Source organism: Protopterus annectens, chromosome 9.part0, assembly GCF_019279795.1.
Source record: "Protopterus annectens isolate FY-2018-M chromosome 9.part0, PAN1.0, whole genome shotgun sequence".
Taxonomy (NCBI): Eukaryota; Metazoa; Chordata; order Ceratodontiformes; family Protopteridae; genus Protopterus; species Protopterus annectens.
The window spans coordinates 1,416,102,873-1,416,128,294 of NC_056743.1; the positions used below are offsets into that span (position 1 = coordinate 1,416,102,873).

General features: G+C 35.5%; 1 protein-coding gene across 1 annotated transcript in view; it reads right to left on the minus strand.

The window, feature by feature from the left end:
- The window catches only part of LOC122812096 (ADP-ribosylation factor-like protein 3), a 369,684-nt gene extending 348,297 nt beyond the window's left edge, over positions 1–21,387 (minus strand). The window contains exon 1 of the mRNA XM_044084375.1: positions 21,326–21,387. Coding sequence (XP_043940310.1) covers positions 21,326–21,328 — 3 coding nt within the window. The 5' untranslated portion in view covers positions 21,329–21,387. The remainder of the gene's footprint in view (positions 1–21,325) is intronic.
- Between the last annotated feature and the right edge of the window lie 4,035 nt (positions 21,388–25,422).

Here is a 25,422-nt window from a genome sequence, read left to right on the forward strand (position 1 = left end):
GATTATTATAAACAGGTTATAAATGTACCCTGTACTCGTTGTTGGTATAACTGATACAGGTTTATACCCCGTACATATGATGATTATAGCTAGGTTAGGAAAGTACCCTGTACCCGTTGTGACAATAACTGGTATGGGTTTGTAAGAAACATTGAAATAGTGCATTCCTTTATAAGTCACAAATAGTTTTTTTTAAAAAAAAGGGCAGGTGTACTATTGCCACATGTTAATAAGCTAAGGTAAATACAGCTATCTGACACATAAACATCTAAAGGTTTTAACTAAAAGAAACTGTAAAGAGAACATTACTGATATTCCTCCATAAGTTACTTATGGGGAACCATACTTGGAAGTCCCTTCACGCATGTGTTATATATTTTATCCACAAGAATCCTAGTTTAAACATATCTCTTTTCATGTGAGCGCTGATATATTAGGAATGTTATTTGGATAATAGGAAATTGCTTATTATTTTCATGGATAATTTGCACCCAGGCATCCCTAAAGTATAGAAGGATACGGTAAAGTAAGTTGATTGCATAGTTCACATAGTACTAAATAATTGATTTTAAGCAAGTACAGAATATAATAGTAAGTGTTGAATGAACAAAGCAAAAGCTGTTTAAGGAATAACACATATCTAATTACATTACAAGCAGCAAATACATGTACTATCTGATCATTATACTAAGAATGTTATCATATAATTAATAACTAACATAAGCAATGTTGATCTGTGCTTTTGCTAATTGCAGTGATATTGATAACAGTGAGGACTTGAATGAATACACTTCTGAAATATCAATGTTAGAAAGTTGTATAAATGACTTATTAATGGAACAAAAGGGGATGAATGAGACGGAGAAGGGTGTATAAATAAAGTACGTTTATCACATTAAATAAACAAAGCACACATAATAGTTTAATAGCATAAATTTCAAAATATTGGTCATATTTTGCTTAGATCATACACATATAGCCCATAAACAAAATGTATAGAAGGAACAGTTGAGAGGGGAATGGCTGATAGAAGAAGAAGAATGGAGAAGGTTTTCATGCCTTAAATATATAAATATATATTTAATACGCGGTGTCATTTCAAATCATATACTTAAACTGGATGTACACTCTTTATTCACAGATTATTCTATACTAGGAAAATAATATCTTTTTCATCTTAATGAAAGATTCTGATCCCTTATATTGTTTTTGAAGTTAAGCTTACATATGTTGGTTTATGAGAACATAATCATGTTACTTTAACATAGAGATGTTTGTCAGACATGAACATTTATTGCATGACTATTTTTATTTGCAATTCATAAAATACTTAATATTTCATCATATATCTTGAGATGTTTTTGCGCTTTAATAACTAAACATAATGCTACATAATATTGAATAAGTCTGTGTACCTAATTATAAGAGGGCAGAAGTAGCAATATCGAGGTTGATTGGTTGTAGGACTGTTAGTGGAGGTGGCTATGATGATGTTTTCATCAAGCCAGGAAATTAGGTTTCCATGTTTAGTTTTGTATATAGTTATAGCTGTTATTTTTTTTATTCATTTTTATCTACTTGCTCATAACTAAATTCAATATATATATATCTGTATCACTCTAAATGTTCTCTTATAAATGTATGTCTTTAAATGTCAATGGCCTTAATAACCCTATCAAAAGAGGGAGTATAGTTAGATATTTGAAATTGAATAAAGTAGATATAGGTTTCTTATAGGAAACGCATATTGTTGGCAGGGATACAGATAAATTATCTTTTAATGGATATATGGTCCTTGTAGAATCCCACTACCAAACCAAGAGAAGAGGCACGATGATACTATGGAGAAAAACATTACCAGTGTCTAAAGTCATTGATACTTACTCAGCAAGAATGGCATGTTATGCCCGGCAGTTCGGGAGATAAACAAAAAATATGTAACTCTTGTAAATTCTTAGTGGATACCTGGTTTTGGAGCAGTTACAGCAAAAAATCATCTAGAGTTAATAATTTCTAAATCCAAAGGAGAAATAATACAAGCAGGAGATTTCAATTGCCTTCTCACTGAAAAAGACACTACTAAGAATGATAAATTTAGAATTTCCCCTGCAGCCAAAAAGTTAAAGAATTTTATTAATGTATTATGTCTTAGGGATATATATGATTTAAAAGAAATACACTCATTAGAGTACACCCATTATTCATACAGGTATGGTACACAAACAATAATTGATAAAGTATTAGTTACTAACAATATATTTTCTAAGGTCCAAGAAGTGCTAATTAGTTCATGCCCATTATCAGATCATAATACCTTATTTTTTAAGGTTAATATCATACCTAAAGACTTAATAATGTGGCAAAGATTACCTGTCTACATTACTACACTTAATGGTTTTAAAGAGTGGCTTCTTGGTGAAATAAAATTCTTTTTAGACATCAATAATAATAATGAAACTTCAAAGGTTATACTTTGGGATTCACTAAAATCTTATTTATATGGTAAGATCAAAAATTGGTATCTAAACAAAAGAAAACAATGGGAAAATAAATTAATACAAATACAATTAAAAATAGATGGAATAAGGAAAAGTTTAAACACCAAAGACATAAAAACTAATTCTGAACTTAAAACATTAAATACTAGATATGCAGAAATTGTAAATCAAAAAGTGGCAGTAAATCTAGAAAAATTCAAAATTCAATCCTATTCAGTGAACCCCAAAAATGTACATAGGTTGGCAGTTAAAGCAAAACATTTAGCTAGACTTAGTCATATAAAAGAAATTACTGATAATACAGGAGTTAAAACAAGACATGTAACTGAACACAAAGAAATTCTGGAGGTCTTCAGATTGTATTATGAGAAGTTAAATAATACAAATAGTGACTCTGCAAACAATATGCTTAAGTGTAATTTTTTGAATGATAATATCAACAGAAGAGTAACAAAGGAACAAAACGCTAATTTGCTCAAACCAATAACATTAAAAGAAATTAAAGAATGCATTTGAAATCTTAAAAACAATAAGGCACCTGGATTAGATGGGATTATAGGAGAAATATATAAGTTGTTTCCAGAGGACACCTAAAGACTTTAGAGGCAGCTTTTGAAGAATTTAGGACAAATAAAAATATATTTCCTTCATGGAAGTATGCTATAATATCTTCCATTCTAAAGCAAGATAAAGACCCTAAATTAGTATCATCATATCGACCTATATCTGTGCTAAATGTAGATTATAATTTTTTTACCTCTATACTTACTAAAAGATTGAATCAATTCATCCCCAAAATAATAGCAGATGATCAAACAGGTTTTATTTTGAATAGGAAAGTTCAGGACAATGTCATCAGACTTTTAACCTTAATAGATGTTGCAAATAAAAAGAAAAAAGAACTATCAATTATTAGTTTAGATATAGAGAAGGCATTTGATTCTTTATCTTGGACATACCTATTTAAAGTCTTGGAAACATTCAATTTCTCCACAGATTTCATAGAACTAATAAATAGCTTATATAAAAACTCTTTGTCATATATTAAAATTGGGACTTTTTTATCTAATAAAATTCAAGTACTAAAAGGAACTAACTCTGTCACCTTTGTTATTTGCATTGTCAGTAGAACCATTTGCAAATTACATAAGAAATAATAACAACATAAATAGCTTTATTGTTAATTCAAATTATGCTTCTAAAATACAATTATTTGCTGACAATATAATATTAACCATATGAAATCTAGATTCCTCAATAACACATATCACAGCAGCTATAGGGCATTTTGAGAAATTTTCAGGTTTAAAATTTAACAGCAATAAATCTGAAACATTATTAGTAAATAAAAAAGTAAGTTCTGAATAGAGAAAACACAGTAATTTTAGTTGGGGAAATGACACTCTTAAGTATCTAGGTGTGTATATAAAACCTAATTGGAAAGAAATCATACAAATCAGTTATAGAAATTTGTTAGGTATAATCAAAGAATATATAAACAAATGGAATAAAATGTTCTTTACTTTTTAAGAAAAGCTAACATTAATAAAAATGTGTATTCTCCCAAAAATTTTATTCCTTATTCAAACCATAAATATTAGCCCTCCAAAAAAATGATAAAGCAGCTCAATTCACTTCTAATTAAGTTTTTACGGTTCCCACAAAAACCAAGAATAAAGTATGATTACACAACAGAGATTGGAAAAAAGGTAGAATTGCATTCCCAGACTTAGAACTATATGCTGAATCAGTCATAATTCATATCATAAGCAAGTGGTTAAGTAACAAATATACTTCAAGCTGGAAAAATTTACACATGAATATTCTACTATCTAATGCTGATGAAGCAATAAACAATGACATTTTTACTGAAAATAACAACATTTCTTTAGCGGTGAAGGACTCAGTATATAAAGAAAATAAACACGAGAAGCTACCACATTGTATTAGCTATATACTAAACAATTTTAGGAAAATTATAAACAGAAACTGCATAACAAGACATTTTTCAATATTAATGTTCCCAATAGCACTCATAAAGAATTATCTAGACTCTTTTAATATTAATAACATAATGGAAATGAAAGGCAATGGACTAAATTACTGGCACCAGTTCCTAAGTACAAATAATATTCATGACACTACAAGCCTTTTAGCAAGATATAACACAAATCAAGATAATTGGTTAAATTTTCAAATTTTCAAGGAACATCTAATAAAGGAATTTAAAACGAGCCAAGTGACTAATAATTTATTACAGCCTAAAATAATCTTTCTTTTATGTGAATTAAATTCATCACAATTTAACATGGATTTCTCTTTATCTAAGATTTGCAAGACATTGAGAGCTGACTTAAAACAACCTGAAGACTCTTTATGGAGTTATATAGAAAGCATGAACAGATTTAATTTTTCTGAAAATGATAAATTATTAACACTCAGGTCAATCAATCATACATCATCTCCATATTAGAAAATATTTACATGGAAATGTTTACACAGGAGTTTCTTTACTCCGCAGAAAATTGCTATAATATCAAATAAAACTAGTCACGATTGTTGGAGATGTGATGAGAGTCTCTGTGATGATTGGGTACACATGTTCCTTGAATGCAGAGTGATTGTCCCATTTTGGCAGAAATTTAGAGATTTTATGAAGGCATTGTGGACTGACAAGTGTATAATAACAGATACACTTTTATTGTTTAATGCTCCAATACCAGATTGCATACCAAATCCACAAGTGCATCTTCTCTGGTCTCTTTTGGTAATAGCAAGAAAAATTATCACTTCAAACTGGAAAACCAAAATAAATTTATCTTTTGCTGAATTTATATTATTGGCCAAAACAGTATGTAATAGAGAACTTTTAACTCTTGCCTTTAGAACTACAAGAATGATACACAGAAAGTTATCCTGGATGAAACTAAAAAAGTTATTAGATAAAATGTAATGATTTCAAACAGAATAGACTAATGTTATGAGCATTTTTTTTGTATATAGTTTTTAATATTTAGTGTTATGTTTATGTATAATTATTTGCACGGTATAAGAAGTTCATGATTTATGAAAATTAATAAAAATAAAGTTTAACAAAAAAAAGAAAAACTGCACCCATAGATTAGTTTAGTTATTTTACACAAGGTGGTTTTAACAGAAGTTTCAGCTGTACATGGTTAACCATCTAATTCCTGCGATTATGGTGATATTTCTTTCTGTGAAATCTTACATAATGTTTTATCAGGGAACTGTCTATGACCTAACAAATTAACTAATCTAGGACCTTGCCCACTTGCCCATCAGTATCATGTTCTTCTCTCTGCTGAGTCAGGAAGACTTGATATTGCAAGAACTCTTTGACTACACAAGAAATGTCCTTCTTTGCATTGGGACAAAAAACTATTTTTTTCACATTCGTTTTTAACCCAAGTGAATCTAGACATAGAATCACCACGTGCAGACAAGCTACTGACTAGACTGAGTTTATATTAGACTGGAAGTGTTGTTTCACACTTGAATCCAGAGAAATTCTGTGAGCTGTCAAAAGAAAGGGGCATGCCAATAAGCATTTTCAAGTTTAAAATTGCCATTTAGGATCCATAAAAGAGAAGAGGAATAGCAGGTTATACATTACCAATTTGATCATTTTGACTTTCATATGTTTCTTTAAACTGGATAGATCTAAAAAGTATTTCTAAGCCCTATCACCCTCTTTGGAAATAAAGAGAACATTGAGTAGCATCACACAGCTATGAAAGTAAATGGTATGCTATTTATGATTCTCTTCTTTAATATCTTGTGTAAAATGGATCTTGCCTTGGTCAGCAGTAGGCTTTAAAATAAATTATTCCCTGTAATTTGACTATAAATCTTTTTCAACTAGTGAAGGGCATTTTATTCATATATCTTGAATATATGACATCACTTCCCCTGAGAGGGTGTAGGAAACAAAAAACAAGGATCGTGGAATTGGAAGGTAGGAGACACTGACCCTGAAAAGAGAGGAAGGGGTACAATGGAGTAATATTGAATAACTACCCTTGTTAGTGGCTGAGCAGGTTGTGCTACCCAAGGAATCTCTTGGACCTCTGCCATATAGCCTAATCCCGTTAAACTTTTCCCTACATTAAGAGAAGCAATTTCTACCTCATTTTCTTATAGCAAGGTAATTGCTAATTTCTCTTATAGCATAAGAAATAATTGAAGAAGCATGCAAATAGGCATGCAAATTTTCCTCACTCTTACCTTGATCTTCCAATTTTATATGGGGAAGATGCTGTCGCCATAATCAGCACAGAATAAACAATCAGGGTTGTGATTTTATTTATAACATTTTCAGATCTGTAGTTGAACATCACACCAAGAAAAATTGTACCAGAAAATAAAACATCTGTTAAAGTGAGAATGTGTATTGTCAGCTTTAGCAGAAATAAAAAAAATGCTTTCTACAGCAGAATAAGTGCCCTGTCCCCCCACCCCACACACCCCAACATCTGTAAGTATGCTAACTTTGGTTAGGAGAAAGTCCCTTACCCCACAGTACAATGACCTTGCTATTTTGATTGCCAGGCTACTGACTAAAAATCTGAGAAGATTAAAAATAACTGACTGTCCCTATCTTAATTATCATGAGGTCAGTAGCTACACACAGTTATCTGGTGTGATGTCCCTACCTTAATTATCATGAGGTCAGTAGCTACACACAGTTATCTGATGTGATCATACCGAAGTATCTCTTATCTTCATACTGGTCTAAAGCAAGCTGGTAGAAGAGATCCTAGTTGTTAGAATCAAGCCTTCATCCCATTACAGAAGAAATATATTTCATACATAAAAAATGCAGCCTGATATACAACTCTATACATGTGCTGCTTTAAACCTATTAGAAATATTCACAATGTTCTTAAATTTAGAATCTGACTATTGTAACAGCCGCTGATATCAGGGGGATTGAGTTGTAATGTATATCAGCCTGACAACTGGGTAGAAACACCAGGGTATTGGACGGATTTTTTAAGCAAAAGCATCTTGATTTTGCATTCTAGAAACATTGTCAATCAGACTCAGAAACAGTCAATAACAATAACTATCTCTTTCAAGCCAGGTTCTGTGGGATAAAGTGATAAACCCCTGACTAAGCCATAGTCTTTGGCTTAAAGGAATTACTGTGACTCAGATGATCTGAGTTCGACTAGCAGCTTGGGTGATGGAAGAAATGGTGGGGAAGTGAAAAAGAACAACTTTGCCAGCTTGATAACTCTTGAAGGAGGGAGATAGTGGCCCCAGGTGGCTGTTTGCCTTCATGCAAGTGAAGGTTTGCAGTAACAGGTAACTACATCACCTAAGGACATGAGCTTGCATATATCAGTACCAGACCAAAAGCTGTATGCCATAACTACCCCAAACAAGAAAACTGAACCAGACACAGTCATTATGGAATGGGTTGCAAAACCAACCAGTTGTTGTGGAGGTAGGGATACTGATATATTATTCCGTTCATACTAGAAATACTCCTATAGCTTCCAGCCACAATAATGCAAAGTAACTATGGGCTGGGCACTGTTTGTTCCTAACTCCAGGATAAGTAAGACAGAAGGACATATGTCCCTGGTTTGGATGGAAAACCAGATTCACATGGCTAACAGGATGAGGATGATTACCTCTAACAGCAGGGCAGAGGAAAGTATACAATCAGGGTCAAAAGCAACTCTTATGACTGCCTAAATTATGTCCCCTCTGGATGACTCACCCCAAACAGTTTTGGCTATGTCCCTACTATAGGAGATAACTGATTAGAGTCTAATTGGGGGAGGCCTGATGTTTGGAAGGCATATCAGAAAAAAGCACCCAGAAAAAAGGACAAAACAATTAATCTTTTCCCACCTTTTGATGCTATTAAGTCAATCTTAGACAGATGAAGGAAGTGGAAAGAACCAATGCTTGCTTTCCATAGACCTAGTATAATATCACTCACAACCTTTATAACCCAGAAGAATAATAGATGGTCATTCAAATGAAATTGCATAAGAGCTTTTGTGTTAACTCACTCTCTGCAGAAATGTGTATAGCACACTATTCAGAATGTTCATATGTAATTAAAAAATCTATTATAACACAGTTCAATTATTTTAATCTATTAATTTATCAAAAAAATGTTTTATAATCAATGCTTTCACATATGCAACAACTATGGAATTGTACATACAAGAAATAGCTTTTGTGTTTGCCTGAGATGAAACAGCCCTGTTAAAAAGCAGGCTTTATTTTAAATATCTTCTTCTTTTGGCTGCTCCCATTAGGGGTTGCCACAGCAGATCAACTGTTTCCATTTCTTCCTGTCCTCTGCATCTTGCTTTGTCACACCAACCAAACCATCTGCATGTCCTCTCTCACCATATCCATAAACCTTATCTTAGGACTCCCTCTTTTCCTGTTACATGGCAGCTTCATCCTTAGCATATTTTTCCCAATATACTCTGCATCCCTCCTCAGCACATGTCCAAACCAACATAATCTTGCCTCTCTGGCTTTGTCTCCAAACCTCCCAACCTGGGCTGACCCTCTAATATACTTATTCCTAATCCTGTCCATCCTCGTCACACCCAGTGCAAATCTTAACATCTTCATCTCTGCCACATCAAGCTCTGACTCCTGCCTTTTTGTCAATGCCACTGTCTCCAACCCATATAACATAGCTGGTCTCACTACCCTCTTGTAGACCTTCCCTTTCACTCTTACTGGTACTCGTCTGTCACAAATCACTCCTGACACTCTTCTCCACCCACTCCATCCTGCATGTACTCTCTTCTTCACCTCTCTTCCACACTCAACATTACTCTGAACTGTTGATCCCAAGTACTTAAACTCATCCACCTTCCCCACCTCTACTCCCTGCATCCTCACCATTCCTCTATCATCCCTCTCATTCACACACATATATTCTGTCTTAACCCTGCTGACCTTCATTCCTCTTCTCTCTAGAGCATATCTCCACCTCTCCAGGGTCTCCTCCACCTGTTCCCTACTCTCACTACAGATCACAATGTCATCTGCAAACATCATAGTCCACGGGGACTCCTGCCTGATCTCGTCTGTCAACCTGTCCATCATCATTGCAAATAAGAAAGGGCTCAGAGTTGATCCTTGATGTAATCCCACCTCCACCTTAGACGCATCCGTCACTCCCACCGCAGACCTCACCGTTGTCACACTACCCCCGTACATATCCTGTACCACTCTTACATACTTCTCTGACACTCCCGACTTCCTCATACAGTACCACAACTCCTCTCTAGGCACCCTGTCATATGATTTCTCTAAATCCACAAAGGCTTCATTTTAAATATAATTTTAGTAAATTTCTGATATGCATAAATGTATATAGTATATTATTCAAAATGTTCATATGTAATTGAAAAATTGACTACTACAAGAGAGTTAAGTTATTTTAATTTATTTGCTCATCAGAAAACAATAGTATCATAATTAATGCTTTCACATATGCAACAGCTGGAGAATGGCATGTACAAGAAATAGCTTTTTTGTTATGTCTGAGATAAAGCAATCCTGTTAAAAAGCAGACTTTATTTTAAACATTATTTTAGTACATTTCTGATAAATTCTACAGAGGGAACATAAACATGCTTACAGGTTTCATTACACTCATTTTTCTCCTTCAGACACTGTTCGCTATTTTGATATCCTTAAAATCTGCTATAGAAAAATTAACAATGCTCAGACTCCCATTAAGCTGCAGAACTCATGCTCTCTTTATACATTAATGAGAAATGATTCCCATGTATTTCAGTTGTTCTACTTGTAACCTGTTCTACAATGTTAAAATTATGCAAGAGTATGCATCTAACCATTTAATATACAACCATTTTTCATTATAAATGTCCCTGAAACACTAAGCTTTTTGAAAACAGTGTTATAGCTCTGGTAATGATTCTGAAAATAAAAGGAAGATTGTATTACTTATGTTACAGTTCTAAAATTATGAATCATTATACAGTGTAAATCACAGCCTCTTCCTACAAGTATTGGACAACAAAGAAAAGAAAGAAAACTGATGTGCTCAAAAACATTTTAACTGTGTTAAGACACAGAGGCAAAGCCCATCTTGTGACAGTGACTGAGCCTTAAATCCCAGCAAAATATTATAAGGAAGCTTGAACTTAGATTTGCATTTTTTATATTTACCTCAACCGCAGAGCAGGTCCCACTGAACATCTAAAATATATTGTCAAGAGTGCTATCAAATTGCAGGAAAATATATTACATTCTTACAAATGTGATCTCGATCACATTATACTCATTACCACACTGGAAGAATTATTTTATTCTTAAAGACTGTACAGAAGTATTAAAAAAGCACATGCACTTTTTAAAGCCATAAGGGACAGCCTGCCTTTTCAAGAAGATTGTTAAGGCATCTGACATTCATAGTCCTAGTTGGCTGGATAATCCTTGAATATATTACAGAAGAAGCCAGTACCAGCCCCATTAACTGCATGTCATTACCACCCAAAACAAGAAAAATGAAACCTGGCTCAATCTTCATGGAGTGGGTTGTGTAATCAATGTGCGAACATAAGAATACTAATATATATTATTTTGTCCAATCCTTTTATACAACATATATTCCTTTGCTAAATTTAATAGCCTTCAATAATAGAATTCCCAGGTAAATCTAAGAATAACCCTCCAGTAAGTAATCTTGTGTAATATCTGATTTTCCAACAATACTTTCAGGTAGCAGAAGACAGCAGCTAAAAGATTTTTTTTGAAAAATTAAGATTCCTCTCCTAGTACTGATTATTAATAACATAGCCTGATGAGCCACCTTCTACTCAATGCACTCAAAATGTATCATTTATGGAAATGATTATCCCACTCATATAGCTAGTGGCTTCCAGTATATTTGTAATCTCTGGCAATCAGTAAAGTGGCAAGAGAAACAGGTTCTTACTAGTTCCAGAAATTTATGCACATATAGTTTTATTTATCAGGAGGTGCATTGAGCAAGGATAATCTTTAAACACAAACCTAGGCCACATGGAATGATACAAAAATTACAGGAGATTTTGCAATTTGAATATTTTTAAGTTGGCTACAGAAGGCTTCTTAAAAAGGGAGTGCTCATATCTTTAGTGGGATTTATTCTGAAATGCAGGAGGCTAGTGTGCTAGTGTGAGAAACTGTAGTCAATGCCATAAAGTCGATTACTAAGAGTATGTCAGAAGGGGAGGGGTCATGGGATTGTGCTCTGGGGGTACTGGTAGTAAATTGTTTAGTTAATCTGATGGCAAAAAGGGGAAGGTCTGAAAGTTTAACAGTTTATAGCTGAGGGAGGAAAAAAGTAGAATGCACCTTTATTTAACTGAAAGATATTTTGACCTTTGAAAGACATTACAGTGATGTTCTTTTTTGGGGACCAATGAGATGACTCTACAGATATTGCTAGCTATGGTTTGGAGGGTGGTCAGATTTTTCTTAAATGCACTGGCTATGACTGTAAATCCATATTTTAGTTATGCCATCAGAATCCCTTTACGACTGTTGCTCTGGTAACAGGAAGAAGAATTAGGAGATAATGTTTGGAACAGAAAACATAGGGAGATGGCTTTTGAGTGGAGACCTGAGGTTGATTTATGCTTTGGTTAAGCTAAATAAGTATTTGAAGTGGTGGTTATTTCTATGGGTAGATGTTTAATAAGCTGAATGGCTTATTTAGTGGGGATGGTGGATTGTTTTTGTTTGGCACTAAAGATCATACATTGAGTCTTCGTCCACTGAGTATAAGTTTATTTTTGACTGGGCGGTTAGACAGGAGGAAAATGATCTTCTTCAAGTTTTGTTTTGGGGGCAGAGGGGGAAGGCTTGACTCTGTAAATGGCCAAGTCATCTGCATATAGAATAACACTGAGCTGTTGGGTGTCAACGGGTAGATAATTAAAAATGGGGAGAAAAGTACAGAGGACAAGCTAGATCCTTGTTGTACTCCTTTGATTAGGGGTGAGGAGGGTGGGAAGGATAATCCAATTTGGACTTCAAAATCTCTCCTGCCCAAAAGTTTCTGAACTACAGAACAGAGAAATAGTAGACTCTAGATGAAATAAGGAAGTTTAATAGATGTCGGTGGCCCATCAATTCAAATCCTTTTGTCAGGGCAATGAAAGTAAAACCTGTTAAAAATTCCTTGTCCATGTTCAAAATAAAATCATTGGTGAGGGTGTATAGGACTGTCGTTGTACTAACGACAGCCAAGAAGCCATACTTACATGGGAAGGGATGCCCTATGTTTGTATATAGCCTATAACCAGGTTGAAGATAAGTTTGTCAAAGATTTTGCCTACAGGATAGGACTGAAATTAGCTTAACCTCATTAGGGTTTGCAGGTTTGGATCAATAAGATATTGACTGTTTCCATACTGGAGGCTGTTTAGCATTTTTTAATAATATGTTAGCTGTGGCAATGTGAGGTATTGTCAGCTATGCCAGGGGAAGTAGGGCAGTGGATGTGTAACATATGCCAGCACAGCTAGCTGGAATTTTGTAAAGAATTATATGTCATTCGTATATCAAACTGATTTGTACAGATGCTTGTATTGAAAATGTATTTCAACAGCTGCTTGTGTTAAAAATGTACCAACAGTGTGCCCTGCTGGACAGAAAAAGAAATATACATGCATTATTGTAACTGTTTAAATGTATATGTTTTAACAGAGGATACTGGAAGTGAAGATGTTAATCTCAATCCACCTAACTTTGAAATTTGAAAAATAATTTTAAATTAAATTACTTAGCTTAGGCCATAAAGATTGTATCTTACAGTTCTCAATGCAGCCAGAGACAAAAAGTCTGTACCAGGAAGCTTTCTGCATTGTCTTTGGGTGAACTAACTGCTACTCTGGAAGGATGGAGGTTTGAAATTGTTTTATGACTTCCAGGAGCTGCAGCAAATCTTAGCAAGGCTGTGTGTGTGTGTGTGTGTGTGTGTGTGTGTGTGTGTGTGTGTGTGTGTGTGTGTGTGTGTGTGTATTATTGACACATATGCGCTAAATCCTGACAGGTTCTAGTCAAGCAGGGTAGCATGGCTACCAGAAGTCAGATGACCAGATATATGTGATGTCATTCTGTAATCCATCATTAAAAATTATACTTTAATGCTAGGTGAGATTGAAGTCTCATTGCACTCTGTTATTGGAACCTGACAAGGAAGGACTCCACCTCATCTTGCTTTGCTCTAGTATGTAACCAGGGAATAGTAATTATTTAGATCAGTCAGGAAAATATAGTGAGATTAGTTAAGTACTGTTTTTCTGTATCTGTGTAAATCTATTAATCTGTGTTATTTTAATATTTCTTGTGATTGCAACTCTGGTGTTTATTGTAAATAGTTATTTAGTATTTTCATGCTCTTTTATTATTTTCATTGTGACTTTTCATTTAGAGAATATATATTAAACTTTGAGAGGACGTATATCTATTTGGTGACACTGTGGACACTCCTGAAAGTCTTACCACATTGGCCAAAGACTATCATTTGTATCAATATTAAGTTTACTCTGTATAATTGGGTATCCTTGCAAGAGCCTTAGAGTAGCTGGCTTTGGAGTGTCTGGTGGTGGTGCAACTATCTTATAGTCTGGGCAGCAGGGTAATAGCTAGTAAACCTGTGCCAGCCTTTTCCAGGTGTGTGTGTGTGTGTGTGTGTGTGTGTGTGTGTGTGTGTGTGTGTGTGTGTGTGTGTGTGTGTGTGTGTGAAAATCAAATCTCAAAGAGTATGTGTCAGCCATTTGGAGCAGGTGACACAAAGCACTGGTTTCACAGAGAGGGTGCTAGAGGACTTGGCTTGGACACTTGGCTGAGGACTCAACCCTACAGCTGTGCCAGTGGGGAGTATTATTGGGGATCTGGAGAGAGACAGAGGACCCAGCCCCAACTGACTGTGTTCCTTGTGTGCTCTTAAGGGAAATTGTGCTTGATGCATAAAGCTGCATCTGGAAATGCTGGGTATATCCATTTTTGTTCCAAGTGAATATCCCTCTTCAGTGTCAGTGGTGAGGATTCAGGCTCCTTGATTACTGGCCCAGAGAGGGGACATCACATTAGCTAAAAAACTCAATTTCCAATCCAGATCCTAATTTGACCTTTTCACTATAATGCTTATGAATAGTAATACATCGTTTTTTTTGACAGGTAGTATTTTGGATTTTTATTTAGTGTACTTGCTTAAAATTCTTTTATTCTTATACAACTGCAAAGATAGAACCTTCTGTGCCAAAAGACAAATACACACATACTCACATTCCTGACATAATTTTTCCATAACTTTTTCCAATCTTATTAACTTAATCTGCTTTAAAGTTGGTTGCTATTTTTATAGGTCCTTGCTTATTCTTTTTTTTAACTCTTATTGTACCGAAAATCTCTTCTCTGTTGTAAAACATTTATCTTCACTGTACTCATAGAAAGCAGAAACACAAAAAACATGGCTTTGCTTTCTTTTATCTCAGCCTAAAGATTTAAGCATGTCTTCTTAATTCGCTCCTTTTCAATAGCAGTTTTACACAGTTCAGAGTGTGGGGTGGGTGAGAGATAAGAATCTATCCCAGCAAACAATGGGTGTAAGGTAAAAAAAATCCTGGATGAGAGATTATTCCATTGCAAGATGCACCCTAAACACTATATATATATATATATATATATATATATATATATATATATATATATATATATACCTCGAGGAAATTAACAAACACTGCCAGTTTACCTAACTGCATATCTTTGGATGTGAAAGTGCAGTCCCTGGGAAAAACCCACATAGACACAGGGAGGACAAGTAGACTCTGCATGGTGGGCACTGGCATCCAGTTGCAATTTGTACCAGAAAAGCAAGCACTGTAAGGCAGCAGTGCTAATCATTCCTTATCTTTTTAACAGACCTCTCAACTATCCCTGTTTTGGAGGAATATTCCTGTTTTCAGGCCTGATTTACCCTTGCACAGCATATCCTTATTTTTGGAGTTATGTCCCTATTCTCAAGACTGATTTACCCCCTTCACACAATTTTCTGAATCCTCCTCATCACACATGATTTATGAAGCTGTTTAGTATGCAGAAAACCACAAAACATGACCAATGAACTACTGGCAACAATAATTTAAAGGAAGAGGACACACTTTTTACATCTCCCTTTGTCTGAAGCAAAACTAAATGACTCTGTGTTTTAGAATTTTATAATACAGTTTATTAAATTCTACAGATTTTACACTTGTTTTTGATAATGTTTATATTTTCCCATCATTTTTGTCATTCCCTGTTTTTAAATATGTGTTTCTGAGTAATATCACACATTCCTATTGGAAGCAGGAAAAGCTTTGTGCTATATGGCATTCAAATTTTATGCTAATTAGATGCCCAGATTTTTAGCAGGATGTACCTAGTTTTCAAGGGCCTTTGTTCCTGTTTTTAAAGTCTGCAAATTGAGAGGTATGCTAGAGTTAATTCTGAAAGGTGAGTAAACACAATACATTAGCATTTTTAAAAAATCATTTTTACTCAACCACTGCATCAAATAAGGCCTGCGGAAGTAACAAAAACAAGCACATTCTGTGCTGTTTGAATGGTTCTAAAGATTTAGCATCTGAAACCAGACAGAGAGATTTTGTTTGTACATGTGCTCCAGTAGAGACAGACAGCACATGAATGACTACACATGTTGCTAACAATTCTGGAGTAAGTGACAAAAGGGTCATGAATGTCTAGTTTTCTATTGTGCAACCTGGTACTCTAGCAATAGAGTTCCATAAAACTTCAGAAGATATCATATTGCATTATGTAACAAGATTATTCAAAGTCCACCTAAGAGACACTGCTGAGGGGTTTTCACTGACTTAAATGGCACTTTCTGGAAACAGGTTCATTTTATCTGTGTTTTTGACCTTTTAGTACATTGGGATTTACATATTTTCTTTAAAATAATTAACTTTTATTAGTTCACTAAAGTACAGTTATATTTTGTTTATTAAATTATCAAAATCTAGTGACTTTAACATGCCAGAAGCCCCACAATTGACAACTAGAAGTTGCCAGTTTATTTGACAACTACTAGTTAATGACCAGTCTTGAAAAATAAAACTATTCATTGGTATGCCTTCCTCTTTTTACTATAACTCCTTCCTGAAAGGTTAATGCCATCTAATCAAAAAGGTCCAGAACTGGGACTTGTTTTTCATCTAATCATGAAGCTGTTATCATCACACAGTGCTGTGCACTTACATGGAGGCAAAGGTATATTTAGTGGGTCATAGGCATACTTGGTGCATTCAAATGAGTATGTGTTTTCTTAACAATAATGTAAACCAAAGTGTATCTTTCTTTTTCTTGTTTTCTTACCTTTGAGACAACATCTGGAAAGCTGTGTACATTTTTTTAATGTTAAGTAGGTTGGGAGGCATCAATATGAATTTTGAAAAAAAAAGGAAATTTCCAGCTACAGTCCTTCGTCTACTTTGTTTATTTAAAAAGAGTGTGTGATACATTAACTAGTGGCCAGCTTTGCAAAGTACCATTTACAACCAATGAATGCAAAGTACCAGTTACATCTAATGAATAGAATTTGATTATTCATAAAAAATAAGAATATATAAAACAATAAGCAAAAGGAATGCAGACCTTGGCTACAGTTTAGTTCTTAAATGTTTTATGTGCTTACACAATCTTTTAAAACTGAAATTTTACTTTAAAATACATTTTTAACATTTGTTTTTTAAAATGCCTAACTTCTGAAAAATGCAAACTTAATGTATCACAGCTAGGTCATTAGCAACAGGACAGGTGCCCAAAGACTTGTACATGACTTGGGTTATAGCACCTTACAAAGAGGATCAAGGAAGGAATGGGTAAACTACAAGCCAGTAAGCCTAATTTCAAGCTTGAAAAAAAAATGGAGAAAGCTTTAAAAGAATAGGCTTCTATGGCTCCTGATTGGGGGGGCAAGTAAATAGTTTAACTTGAGCTAACATCATGACTAGGGAGCAACACAGGACAGCACAGAATCCAGTGGTCATGCTTTGCTCCAACTTCAACAAGGCAACTGATTGTTCCCATGAAAAAGGTAGATGTGCATGATGTGGAAGGAGGTAAATCCATTGGGAGAGGCAGACATGTGTCTAACTGGTACAACTCCAGGTTCTACTTAGGGAGTGGTACTACCTATAAGGAAAGTCACCAGCATAATACTGAAAGGGTAAATACTATGACCCATTATGAGATATTCCCATCTAATATGACCAGCAATCTTTATAACAGAATTAATCTTCAGATAATGCAAAGATAGTAGTATGATAACAAATGTGCTCTAGCAGGCTATTATCAAGTTAAAAAAGGTCAGAAAACAGCAGCATGGGTTTATCTATATTGTGTGTGAGGTTATTTTACTTGTTCATGACCCTTGGAAACAAAATACAAACAGAACTACCTTGCAGAGTTTTTAAAACAAACTGGATTTTAAACTTTGATTTGTGTTCACCAGGTTTATGACCATATCTATCTATTATTATTATTATGATTATTATTATTATTCAAAATGTAGTTTTATTTGGTATATTACTTTTGTACTTAAAGCACATTTGTTTAGATATTGTTTTTTAATAAAATATATGTTTCAATTTTTGTTTTACATTTTTATAATGTGTTTAAAACTAATCATTCAAATAGAGTTGAAGTCTGCAGTCCACATCTGGGGAAAACATTAGGCTGGTTTGGGAAGGTCAGATTTAAATAGTTAAGATGTCGCCAAATTAAAGGAATAGAACATAAAACTAATATGGTGTGGAAAAGAGAAGAGAAAAAAATTAAGGGGTATAATATGGGTCCACAGAATCCAGACTAAGGAGGGAGAGTGAAGGGGAAAGCAGAGACTCCATCTAAGTTTGAGATATGCAGAAACTTAAGAAAGGGTGGAAGTCCTGCAGAATGCCTCATTCATTACTATTGGGATGATGTACCTAAATATGGTCAAGAAGAAAACAAAGAGATAGAGGAAAAATAAAGCTCAAGGACCCAATGGACTTTTACTTAGAACACTTACAAATCTGATAAATGGGCTGGTTCAGTCTCTGTTGGAGAGGTTTAACAGCTCACTGGCCATGCAGTGCAGCAATATCTGAAGCTTGGAATCTGGCAACTGTAGTACCATTAAAATCCAAAAAGCCAAAGACTTCTTAACACTGGTAGTAGGAAAAGTAGCTAAGAAAATAGTGACTGAAGAGTGGTTGCTTTCTTGGGGCAACAGTCTTCAGGATGGCAGCCAGCACAAGTTTGTGGCTAGAAAGAGGTATCAGTTAAATCAGATCCTGTTTTGTAACTAGATTACAGGACAACTTGATAAAGGTATGTCAGTTTGTATGATCTATTTGGACTTTGAAAGGACTTTAATCCATCCCATACATGCAAGACAAGATTGGACTGTAACATGGCTGCAGGGTGGTACACAGAATGCTGTGGTAAAAGAAACATTGTCAGGTTTATTGCTCTTCACTGTGTTTGCATCAGGTATATATATCAAAGAATATAGAACAAAAAACAAACTTTTCACAGACAATACTAAAACTGCTGGCACAACATAAAAGTATGAAGAACACAGTCTGAAGTGAGATCTGGAAAAGCTGGCTCAGAAAGCAGAAAAATGACAACTAAGGTTCAGTGAAAATCAAGGCAAGGTGCTACATTTGAGGTTAGAAACGTTCTAGTCTATATTACATTCTGGGAGGTATGGAACTGATGTAAAAAAGCAGGAAAAAAGATATGGCACTGCTCATCAAACTTTTTTTTGTTTGTTGAATTATTAAAAGTGTTTAAATGTTTAAAGTCAAAACATTATGAGTAAAATACATAAAACCCGATTCATAAAAAAATAACATACATATGTGAAAAATAAAAGACATTAAGAGAAGCTTTTAAAATTCAAATCACAAAGCATTAAGGTAAACATGTCCAAACAAATGATACTTTATCTTTTAGGCTGGATCACCAGAAACAGAGAGACAGTAATGGTAATGCAGAGGATGCATTCTAAGAAAATGTTCAAGAAGTAAAGTATTACTCCCACTCTACCAGGTATTGCTGAGATCACACCTTGATTAATGTGTGCAGTTCTGGACACCCTTCAAAGATACTGACATCAGGCTATTGGAAGGAGTCCAAAGGAAAGACATGTGAAATGTCTAGGGAAACACTAAAACTACTGAACCACTTTTCATTAGAAACAAGAAGGAAAGGGGCATACTACTGGTGCAGAATTATGCCACAAAATTGTGAAAAGATAACTATGTACAGGAAGAATGGGTAGACTGGTACATAGCATACTGTGAGGCCTAACTAATCCTCAGCTCTTTGAAAGTACTTCTTCAAAGACCCACGGAATATACTGCTCAAACTGACAAAGAAGAAGGAATCCACACAGATATTTAAGAAAACATGGGTAAGCTAGGAGATGGAGGAAGGTACAGTTAGAAGGAAGGGGAAAAAACGTTTACCCCTTATTAATGAATAGGTCTAAGTAGGCTGTCTCTCCTGTCATTATATTAATGAACCAAAATGAAATCTACTCCACAAACGGCAATACATATGCCTCACTTCTGTAACACCTGACTTTGCATCTGACTACTACAGAACACCTGATAAAAAGCCCCCTAGCCAAAAGCATGTGCATCTTTCATGTGTAAACCCATATGTCACCTTAAAATTACACAAAGTGGGAGATATTTGGCACTTCTGAACCTATAATTTCTTAGCTGCAGCACAACACAAGATACTCATGCAGTCCACCAGACACTGAAATTGCTTCTTACACAGCACTGTTCCATCAAACTGCTTCTTACACAGCACTGTTCCATCTCCTTTGAACAGTTCAGCCTAGGACCTGAGGTACGCATATTTAGACTAAGATATTCAGTATTTTTTTTTCGTCAGTTACACAACCGGACTGCAGTTAAATATGCATCTCGTCATAAACATCAAATGAAGTGTGGCTAACATAGTCATTTTGTGCATCTATCTTCCCAAAACTGTTCTCTTAAATGTATACTAAATTCAGAGTCTCACTCATCCTGGCAATTCAGATGCTGGGGTACATTTGTCACATAATTAAAATCAACAGCATGTTTCCTCCATACAAACCCTAAAAGCTGTTTATCTGCTGCAGTTCTACAGTTCATAAGAAGGTATTAAATAATTTACGACGATCTTCAATTCAAGGGGGGGGGGGGGGGCGTTGCGTGGGCAAGCTCCTAATTGCCACACAGTAATTAAGAATATAATCTAATACTTGTCATTACTTAAATATTTTTGTTCCACAAAGTAAGGATAGTCCCTTGTCACAACTTTCTCTAAATATGTTGCAAGACCACCCCAAAATTTTCAGCAAGTAAACTGAGCTCCTCATCAGATATTCAAAACTGCCATTCTACTGCCTCGCTTCAGACTTTTCAGCACCAACATACGTGGAAAGTGAAAGTCCCGAGTGTGTAAAGGCAGATCAAAGACGGCACTCAAACGTTTTAAAAAAATTGAACAGACGGGATATTTAGAGGATCCTGTTAAAAGAATCGTAGGATTCGCGGCTTTCCACATACATTTATTTTAAGAGTGCGCCTAACAATTGGGAAGTACCCAACAGTTCTAGGACAGTTTTCGAAGATAAGGGGGAGAGGCCCTCCTAAGCAGCACCACCACCACCACAGCAGTACTGATGCATTGTATACAACAACATACCAATGCCAAACATACCGACACCAAAAATAAAGTTGCTTACTTACCATTTTTATCCCCCGGCAAAAGTACACAAACGCGTGACAAGTACCCAAATAGCACCGCTTTGCTGGATTGTTACTCGGCTGTCATAGAGACCGTGACGTCACGTATACGGAAATCCCTTAATCTTTTTGAACAGCCTTGTACTGACCTGAGCCTTAGGGTGAGGTTATTTTAGGGCTGGAACTCTGGCATTTCACAGTAAGCTGTTAGATGTCAATGGATCCTACTACTTTGATCCGTTCCGTTTGACCTGAATTACATAACTCCTCACCATTTAATTCATAAGGCAAGTAATGACAAATAAAAAATCAGGAATTAGGATCATAATTATTGCTTTGCAAAAACGGCGTTATTCATTGATAAACAAATATGCGCACAGCTGCGTCTGTGAGATGGCTCCAACACTCTCTACAAAGGAGTAGCTAGGTATTCTCAGTAGTTTAGGCAAATAAGTACTTTTATTTCGTTTAGAACATTAAGATTCGCGGACTCTAGGATATCTAGAACTGTTCCCTTAAAAGTAACTTGTATGTATTAAACTTTAACTGCGCTGAACCTCAGCTTTCACCTTTTATTCCACATTTGTTTGTTTTAGTCTGTGTTTAGAAATAAAAAAATAGTGTCAGTGGCTCAACGAATAGCACATTTGCTTTTGATGTTGGAAGATCAGATGTCTGATTGGATTGCTGACACTGCAGTACAGCATGATGATGGGGGGTGTTGAGAGATCCTATGACACCTATCGAAAAAAGTAGGGGAAGTTTCCTGGTGCTCTGGCCAAAAAATATAAATTAAATACCACCTTATGTCTTCCCTGAAAAGAGGCCACTAGCTTACTGGTCTAACCCTCTCAACAAAGGATAAATAAATAAATAAGCGGCAGACCTGACTAGGCTGAACGATGTTGTGAAAGTGATTATCACATAAAAAAGAGGTACTAAAAATATTTTATTTCATTCCTTACTAACGAAAGGAAGAGGAGAGTACTATCCTAAAGGTGAGGTAGCACAAAAAGGACAGACGTCATTATATAAAAGGTGAACTGGCTTCCATAAGAAAAGGTAAAACACAGGATCTAGATGGGCTGCATGTAAGGTTCCTTGTGTATTTGTCTAATGTTTTGGAAATCCCAGACAGAGGTTTTCAATACATCACAGGCCACTGCAGAAGTGCCTGCATATTGGAAGACTGCAAATGTGTAGTCTTGTACAAGGGGTTGGGAGTGAAAAGGAAAAATCCAGGGAAATATATATCTTTCACCTAACAACAAAGTCATGGAAAGACTGCTGACATAAATGCTTCATAGAGGACAGAAGTCTCCCTGACAACAGTCAACAGAGATTGATGGCTAGAAGAACCCATACATGATGCCATTTTAGGGGAGTATTGGAAGATGCAGTCTACCTAGATTTCACTAAAGGCTTTGACTCAGTCCTGCACAGGCAGCAGCTAGGAAAACTAGAAAAGTATTCTGGGGTATGGGATCAAGAATAACAAAAAGCATTGTTGCAAGGGGTTATGTTATCTGGGCAGTGTCGGGAATAAAGAAAAAGACTAGTAGAATGCCACAGGAGTTGGTCCTGGGTCACATACATTTCAATGTTTACTGCAGACATATTTGAGGCAATAAAATAAAGGATCAGTTTCTTTACTGATGATACATGGTTAGCTGAAGCAGTGGAAGAAAGGAGGAGTTGACTAAGCAAGGCCTTGGAAAAGCTGATCAAAATGGCAGTTGAAGTCTAGTGCATCCCAATGCAAATGGCTGGACCTGGACCTCAGTAAACCTGTTGTGAAGTATTAGATGCAAAGAGTGGAACATGTGGCAAGAGTGCAGAAAGAGCATCTGGAGTGCTAAATATTCCTGGAGTAGACCACAGGAGCATAGTGACCGAACAAAGGAGCAGCAAGCATAATACTGTGATGTATCTTCAAGGAGACAGACTCTGGCAGCAAAGACATAATACTGTCACTCTACTTGGGACTTTGTCAGGCCACACTTTAAGTGCTTTGTGAAGTTCTGGAAGTCAAACAAAGAGAAGAGCATCATGCTGCTAGAAGTAGTCCAGAGAATAGTTATGAGAAGGTCATTTGGGGATAAGGTAAAAAAAAAGGATATCGCCAAAGGCAAAACCATTTGGACTTCTTCTTACTGGATGATATCCTTATGGATGATGAATGAATGATCACTCAGAATCTGAGTGGTTGATCTCCACTGATCCCATACACAACTGAGATAACCTGTAAAGATCAAAACAGGTACTTTTGCAGGAGGCCAGCTCTCTTACACCTCCATAAAACCTGACTTATTTATGTTGACTCCACTGTCATACAACAGTGGGGAAAGGAGAGACCCCTTAAAAAGTGCACAGTGGTCTCAGAAAAGCAGATATCTCATAATGCCCTCTAATCTATAATACAGTATATGACAAAAAGACAGTTTGACCAAAGGACAGCTTGACTAGTTTGTGTTCAGGCACTTAGAACCTAATCAAGCAGCTGTTGATTGCATGCAAGGAAGCTGACCAGAGAAGACCTGTGGAGGGAGGGGGTTCATAACATGGGTGCATAATATCATGTCCAGGAGATGTGAAGGGGTACCTTGAACAAAAAGGATGGGGAGGCACAGACATAGGCAGCAAACAGTAGATACCACCTACTCCCTGAACTTCAGAAGATGTTTGTTTGTGGAGTGTGTTGTGAAACCAGGGAATTTGGTAACACAGTGGGACTCTATGGGGGGACATTTAGAAGGCCACAGGACAGGTGGAGAAGGGGTGAGGAGGGAGAAGTAAAATGCTGAATACATCTAAAGAGCATACCAGATTGACTTATCATCTCCTTCAACTGTCAAGCAAATGTAATGTAATATAATTTATTATACAAATTAAAACTCATTTAAGTTTTTTTCCGTAAAATAAAATGTATAGAAGCCTCAGAATTTGTGCTAAGATGACATTTTCAATGTAAATACTTTCATTTTTTCTCATGTAGTTCTGCTGTTTTATCCCAGGAATCCTTCTCTTAACTTAGTTGCCTCTTTTATTCTGCAGTAATGTGAAGGCATAGTTATTTGCAAAGAAGATCCAGTCACCCTTTCTACAGCAGAAAGTCCTGTTTACTGGCATACGTTATAACAGTTCAATAACTTCTTAGCTGTTTTTATTTTGGCAATTTAAAGCAGAAGTATAAGGCTCTCAGTTGCTGATCAGTTCTATCCTATTGAACTAGGGTTGATTCCCTTTTCCCCACGTGTATACTGTGAGATACTAAACAAGCCATGTAAACAGTAGGTGCTTCTGGGTTGTCCCTGAAAATAGGCACTGTGTTGTGAGTTTTCCCATTTAAAAAGAAATATAATTAAAAAGAAATACAATTGTCTTCTATTATAGAACACTGCTGTCACTCACTCACAACCGTGGGTAATTGCTTAGCATTCATAAAACTCTAAACCAATGGCTGCTTAAAGGTGAACCATTTTTAGCCTTAACTATCACTGGTATTCCAGCATAGCAAGTATCTTGCTAAGAGCTAGATTGACTACATTCTAGGATATTTAACATAATTAGTTGCAGCACTTAAAAGTTACTTGCTCATAAAGAGCCAGGATCCATCAAGTTATGCACGCAGTCAAGTCATTGCATCACAGATATAGTCCATGTAGGTATAAATTTAAATTTTTTTTATTTTACATTTGTTTACCAGGATACTCCGACTGGACACAGGTCTATTTTCAGTGGAGGCCCAGGGAGAAAAGCTCCAACAGATATAATACATGAGAAAAGAATTAACACCATAAGTAAAAGTTGAAAAACACAGAGGGTAACAATAATGAGAACAGCGACAATATTTTCAAAAAATTTTAAAACACATTCATATTATAAAAATGGGCATGACATTATATCAGAGATCTATAGCATGTGGTACTTAATTCTGACAACTGATGGAGTTTGTTGAGTTTATGATTAATGGGTCCTTGTTCCGTACATAAGATATATACAGCAGTTAAACTTTGAAGTGTGATCATATTTACTGTCTTGTCAGGTAAACTGGAATACCATGACAGTTTCCCTGTTATAATGTATTATGTTTTAACCTG